Genomic DNA, 7,304 nt, shown 5'->3' with positions numbered 1-7,304 from the left:
GGTCTCGCCAAGTTGCCCAGGCGGGTCTCAAACCTGCGAGCTCAGGCAATCCACTCACCTTGGCTTCCCAAAGTGTGGGATTGCAGGCTGAGCCACCGAGCCTGGCTTTATATAGGATATTTTTAATCTTCCTTCATTCTGGTTTTATTCTGTTGTTGCTACTTTGAGTTTACTGCTTAACTCAGATACCCAATCTGGAGTTCAGTGGTTGTGATTACAGTTCACTGCAACCTTAGCCTCCTGAGCGCTGGCATTCCTTCCACCTCAGCTTCCCTAGTGCTGGGACTAAAGGTGTGCGCCACCATGCCTAGCTTTTTTTTTTTTTTGTGGGGAAGTCAGAGTCTCATTCTGCCACAAGGCTGTAGGGCAGTGACACAATCATGGCTCACTGCAGCCTTGACCTCCTGGGCTCAAGTCATGCTTCTCTGCCTCAGCCTCAGGAGTAGCTGGAACTACAGGCACATACCACCACACTAGACTAATTTTTTCCTTCCTCCCTCCCTCCCTCCCCTTCCTAGAAATGCAATCTGCCCCCCTCAGCCTCCTTTTACATTTTTAAATAGTTGAAAAATTAAAAGAAGAAGAATATGTAATGACACCTGAACATCAATTTCATAGACTGTTAGTATATAAATATTTATTGGAATATAGCCATACTCATTTATGTGTATATTATTTGTGTGTATGTGTTTTTTGTGTGTGGGGGGGATGCTTTTATGCTATAACAGCAAAGTTGAATAATTGTGACAGCAACGATATGACCCATGGTATGACCTGCAAAACCCAACATATATACTCTCTGGCCATTTACAAAAAAATGTTTACCAATTCTTGTTTTAAATTGTGAAACTATATGGAAGTCTTCAGTGATGTCTACATTTAGTTAAACTGCAGATCCTATAGACAGCTGTGCTTTTTGAGGACCTCTGTGGCAACTTTCCAACTTGTAAGTTTCTTGTCCTAGCAATTTCTTATTGACAAGCTTATTTTATAAGTTATACAAGACTTGGTGTAATAGTAACTGATGTCATTCTTGACCTTGTAAGCTTAGCATTTATCTGTTATCTGTCTGTCTATCTATCTGTCTATCTATCTATCATCTATCAGTCTGTCTGTCTGTCTGTCTGTCTATCAAGTTAGATTCTTACTCTGTTCCCCAGGCTAGAGTGCAGTGGCACACTCAGGGCTACTGCAGCCTCAACCTGCTGGACTTAGGCAGTCCTTCTACCTTTGCCTCCCAAGTAGCCATATGTAGGCATGTGCCACCATGCGTGGCTAATTTTTTTTGTTGTTGTGGAGACGATATCTCACCAGGTTGCCCAGGCTGATCTCAAACCCTTGGGCTCAGGCAATCCTCTCACCTTCACCTCCCAAAGTGCTGGCATTACAGGTGTGAGACACTGTGCCTGGCTAACATTTATGTTTTTAATTGTTGGTCGGCATCCTGAGGGATCTTAGGACAAGCAATCATGTGTAGTTACGGCAAACTATGAATTTATTTTATGACTGGTGAAACTGGTATCGCAAAACATGTTCAATCACCTAACCTGATGGTCAAGATACAAAGAGTTTTTTTCATGGTAACTCTTATAAAATATCATTGAGTACGGTTTTTATGGAGAAATTTATGTAATAAGACATTTAAGAAGCTCACTGTACTTCACCAGAAAAGGGTCAAGGGTTTTGTTGCAGGGAGAAAACATCATTCCATTACTAAGCCACACATCAGTATCAATTTGAAAATGAACATGACATTAATCTCTATCAGAAATTGCCCAAAGCGAGAGAAACTGCTTCAGTTTTGTGATAAATATCCTAAAATGAAAGTATACTCTAGAAATCAACTGGGACTTGAGCATATCTGTTATAACTATTAAGTCAGTAAGCCCAGTCACCTAGATAGCAACTTAACTACTGATGTATTATTACCCATTTCATACCTTTGCTGGCTATTCTGTCAGTAGTTAAATAAGGATATATGTGACATAAAATAATATATTTATTGAACTGGTAGGGAGCACTCTTTTTTTATTGTAGGAAATTTTATTATACATATATTTTTTTACCCTTTTGTAATACTGCTATCAAACCTAGTCAATCATATCTGAATATTTTAGTGTTCTATTCATATATTTTGTATTGTCTAGTTTTTTTTAAGACATGGTCTCACTCTGTCACCCAGGCTGAAATACAGGGTCACAATCATGTCTCAATTCAGCCTCTCCCTCTAGGGCACATGTCATCCTCCTGCAGCCTCTCAAGTAGCTGATACTGCAGTCATATGCTACCATGCCTGCCTAATTTTCCTATTTTTTAATGTAGAGATGAGGTCTCACTATGTTGTCCAGACTGGCTTTGAACTCCTGGCCTCAAGCGATCCTCCCACCTCAGCCTCCCAAAGTGCTGGGAATCCAGGCATGAGACACTGCGCCTGGCAGTAATTTTTTTTTCTTTTTGAACTAACTAGGAGCTAAAATTTAAAACCACTTCAAATTAGGTTAGTACAGCCGTCTTACTGTCAAAATTCACATTCCAATCTGATTTTAACTTTTTACTTATCCTTCTGTACAGATGAAAAAATATCTGTACTTCGATTATCCATTTAGTAATTCAGGAAGTATTAACGTAGAAAAAATAGTATTTTGAAATTTGTAGATCATGACTAAGGCGCATCACCAAAGTGATTTCCTTCTCTTTAATGCTTTCTGATTGTAAGATTGCAGGAGTTTACCACCTTAAGTCTCCCTCTTTGATGAGTGTTCAACTCTTGCCATGTATGGAATATCACATAACCAGTGTTAAAAATTTGTAGAAAGATACCTTTTACCCACTGTCTTTCAGTTCTTTGCTTTTGACTCATTCTGATTTTATAAGATGTTACCATTTACCCTTCACATATAATGTAAGGAAATGATTTTGAAAGGCAATGGTACTAAACTGTATTATTTATTCCTTTTGCTTGTGGGGGTGGTAGAGAGAGAGAGAAAGAGAGAAGGGGATAAGAACCTGAATTAGTCATAGAAAGAGGTTCACTATCAACTCTATCACTTACTGGTTATAACCATGGACCACTCTGGACATAGTGTGTTAAAAGGGTGTAAGAATTCTAGCCTACAACGTAGTTACATAAATTGACGCTATATGGAAACCCCCTAGCACAGTGCCTGCCATAGTCAATGCATAGTCATGTTAACTATTTCTTTGTGTTATTGCTTTAAGGTTCCCAGATGTTCAGTTAGATCTAACATATGTCTTTGCAAAAGAAGTGTCAACACATAAGTGAACAGTATAGTCCAAAATATCACTGGAGACCTTTTTTTTTTTTAAGCTTTTTCAAGTGTTCTATATGAGTTTCTTGCTGAACTGAACTTTTCCATTTGTCATTTGCTGGGGGTTCTAACTAGCAATTCAAATGGGATACAGTTCATGGAGAAGGGGAAGATCACAATGTGCTGTTCCTTCACTTATCTGAGTGACTTGTTTTGGGAAATTAAGAAATAGGTACTAGTTATTCAAGAAAAAACTTTGAGTAGGTAGCTACTTACAGTTCCTGTCTTTAAAGCATGAAAAATGAAATACTGTGCATTTAAATGTTTTTTTTTAATCTCACAAATGCTTCAAGGCACAGCGGAAGTCCTTTTAAATTCTGTGAAAGATAATGAATATTCATAGCTAGGTTTTAGTTTTAGATATTTAATTTGTCTTTGGAAAGCAGTCTGAATGCCTTGTACATTATATTTAGCACCTTCACAGATTGTTCAAGTCAATAAATAGAAAAAAACTTCATATGGCTTTGTTACACAAGATTTGCTCATTTAACCTTTGATGAGCCTCTTTAAAATGGGATTGATGATGTAACAGAAATCCCTGTAATTTACAAAACACTTTGTAGGTGAGGGAGGATGAGTTCAGCTCAACAATGCCTATCCCAAATCAGTCAATATGTTGGGATAATTTTAATGGGTTATAGTATACTAATTAATTCATATAATTCAATACTATGGATAATTCAGAACTTGATGTTTTAAGAAAATTAATTTCAGTACGTAAGAAAGAATCTTATAAAAACATTAATAAATATTGAGCCAGATATTAGTAACTCTGCTTTATAGATGAGGAAATTGATATACCCAAAAATTAGAACTTTATGTAAGGTCATTTAAGTAAAGGAACTCAAATTAATGGTTTGTAATGATACGCTTTTTCCACTAGAAAACTGATGGTTCCTTGTTGGGACGATATTTGTGTTGTTTAATGTTTTTGGAAACATAGTCCATTATTTTAACATGTTGAATAAATAAAATTTATGTGTTCAACATTCATCTATGTTTTATATCCCAAGAGTTATTAGATGTAAAATTTCAACAAAGACACCTGTGTCTGTCTGCAGAGTGTTAGCTATGATGCTTTAAAATCAATTTATACCTCCCTGTTTATGGAAAAGGTACATGGATGGGTATATATGAAATCTTTAAAGAGAGAGAGATTTTGAAATAACTTATTGGTGTCAGAAAATGGTAATCGTTTTCCTTGTAAAACAGAATTTCCTATATTCTGTTTGTCCTAGACTAGACCAGACTGCCAGTTGGTATCCATCAAGAGGGAGAGAGTCTGACAGAACTTTCATAACATTTTTTATTCCTAAAATCATTTGGTTAACTAATTGTGTAATTTATTATTAAGGGGAACAGAGATAAGGGACTGACAGTTACTTTACAAAAGGAAAGACATGCTATTGGACATTTTTTTCTTCCAAAGTGAGATTTGTGTCCTTTTTTTATATGACCCTCTTTCATTCTAATAGTTTCTTCTGCTATCAAGTGGCATTTCTCTATATTGTCCAAGGAACATAGTTAATGACTTTTAAAGAATCAAATCTTTATCAATCTGACTTTCAGTAGGTATAAGGTACATATCAGAATATTTAACACAATATTATTCTAAAAATACAGAGGAGTACCTCAGAGCAGTGATAAGATGAAGAGGAAAAGCTTTACTTGGATAGACTTTGGTATTTTGGAGCAAAAGAGTGGAATATGACCTGCTTGAATAGGGGTCTTCTTTAAAAATTCATGTATATACACCACCTTTTGACTAAGTTGCTAAGTTGTTTTTATTCTTCTAATATAATTTACTTCATTTAGCTCCTTCCTATTCACTGGCTTCCATGATCTGCCAGTGCAATTTTAAAATAGCCGCCATTTGGCAGCTGCTTTGTTCTTTCCAGCTACTCTAGAGCTCCTGCCGCTGATCTCAAATGCAGGAGCAGCAGAGGTGCTTTGACAGAAAGAGAACAGAGTGTCAAAGAGTCCAGCGGGAGAGGAGCAGATTGTGGGAAACCATGTGACTGTGTGATTCACATCTCTTAAGGAGAGAGAACCGGTTGTTTCTTTGTCTAGATCCACCCTGTTATGAGGATAATACCATCAATAATGTAATTTTAATTGCCTAGATGCTTTGACATGCTGGCTTAAACAAATAAAACTTTTAATAGTGAAGTTACTGGTCAGATGAGTTTGAGTAAAAGTAAGTTAGATGACATTTGAATCAGGAAAGCATAAGGACTGGTAGTCTCAAACACTAATGTTTAGGTATATTCTAGGGGGGCAGTAACTTGTCTGTGTATATGTCTGTTTTCACTAAAATGTTCAATTTAGTTCTTTCGCCATTAGCTTAAATGACCTGATGCTATTTGGTTTGTATATTGCTTATAATAGTGAATCCCTTCAAAGCTGACTTGAATAAGACCATACTTAAAAAGGTGGAAGACACATTAGAAAATTTCAAATTTTTACTTTGACTTTCAAGGGTCAAATCTTAGGACGGATTAATTTCTTGTTTTTTTTGTTACACGTGTGCTAATGAACTATAGCATGAATTTATGTTTCTGCATACATGTAGATCAAAAGAGTTTTCTTCAGTCCTTAGAACATTCCCTAGGAGGGAAAGTCGCTAACATTAATGTTAGGAGAGCATAACATGGACCTTTCTTTTAATCTATAATTCTAGGACGACATAGACAGCCTAAACCCAGTTCTCAGGGACAACCCGCAACTTTACGAGGAAGTGAAAGTCTGGGTAAAGGAACAAAAGGTTCAGGAGATTTTTATGCAAGGTAACTATTTTGAAGTTATGCATTAATTTTTTTTTTTGATCTAGGCAACTTATATTTGTCTTTGGTTGTTCAATAAAATGCACTGTAAATAAAAGGCCCAGTCTAATATTTTGAGTTATACACAGTCCAGGGAAAATAAAAGCAGAATCATAAAATCTTGTTGTAAAGTTGGTAATTTCACTAGTTCTTTACATTTTTTTTTTTTTTGAGCTAAGTGCTTATCATGAAATTATAGCCACATAGGTATTTTGTTGATAGAAAAGATTTCATATTGTGAGTTTTTAGGTATGTCCTTCTTGGAGAAGGAAGCATTATTTGCAGATGTTGCCCAAAACCACAATCGGTATCCTTTGAAAACCATTGTTTCTGTAATCCCAGCACTTTGGGAGGCGGAGGCAAGAGAATTGCCTGAGACCAGCCTGGACAACATGGCAATGTTACCTATCTCTACAATAAATAAAAAAATTAGCCAGGTATGGTGACTCACGACTATAGTTCCAACTACTTGGAAAACTGAAGTGGAAGGATCGCCCAAACCCAGCAGGGTGAGACTGTGGTGGCCATAAGCGTGCCACTGCACTCCACTCTACCTCAGAAAAAAAGAAAACCATGTTGGTATCTAGTAAAAGCATCCTATTTCAGTGCACCTTTTTCAGCAATTTGCTAGTCTTTAGTTGTGTTTCGTTTGTTTGGTAATTTAACACGTGACCTTCAAACCAGTTTGAAGGTTTTACAATTGAAGGTTTTACAATTCTTAGCAATTCCCATTTCTGTGTTAGTAAAATCATGGGTGAAGCTGAGGCAGTACAGCATGAACTGTTGATACATTGTTAAATGTTTTTTGTTTTCCTTTGAAGGGAGATTTTTAGCTGCTTCAGTTTCTAAATGTTTTTATGAATGGAATTTTATTCTATTGTTAATTTCTCATTTATCTCAACCCTCAATTTACATGCCATTAAAATAAATTAATAATCTCAAAGTTTTTTGCTTTATGTGGGTATATAATACAGCAGATTATCTACTCATTAAATTCTTATTAGGCCAAATATTCTTTAAACTTTTTTATGGAAAATGTCAAACATACACAAAAATAGGATATTTCAGTGAATTTCCATGCCTCTCTCTCTCAGTCCCAACAACTATCAGAACTTGTCTGATCCTGTCCTATCAATGCCACCTTTTACTTCTA

At 36.1% G+C, this 7,304-nt stretch overlaps 1 protein-coding gene across 6 annotated transcripts in view; it reads left to right on the top strand.

Moving 5' to 3' along the window:
• The window catches only part of JMJD1C (jumonji domain containing 1C), a 265,229-nt gene that overhangs the window by 209,266 nt on the left and 48,659 nt on the right, over window positions 1-7,304 (top strand). For 5 of the 6 annotated variants that reach the window (XM_008056064.2, XM_021711364.1, XM_021711362.1 and 2 more), the window contains one exon: window positions 6,010-6,115. The exons of the other annotated variant lie outside the window; for it this stretch is intronic. In XM_008056064.2, the coding sequence (XP_008054255.2) occupies window positions 6,010-6,115 (106 nt within the window). The remainder of the gene's footprint in view (window positions 1-6,009; window positions 6,116-7,304) is intronic. 6 annotated transcript variants of the gene reach the window in all.

Source organism: Carlito syrichta, unplaced genomic scaffold (genome assembly GCF_000164805.1).
Source record: "Carlito syrichta isolate Samal-C Ts95f unplaced genomic scaffold, Tarsius_syrichta-2.0.1 Scaffold302087, whole genome shotgun sequence".
In the NCBI taxonomy this organism is placed as follows: domain Eukaryota; kingdom Metazoa; phylum Chordata; class Mammalia; order Primates; family Tarsiidae; genus Carlito; species Carlito syrichta.
Note: the sequence above shows the minus strand (reverse complement) of the source record. Positions and strands in the feature narration are given on the sequence as shown.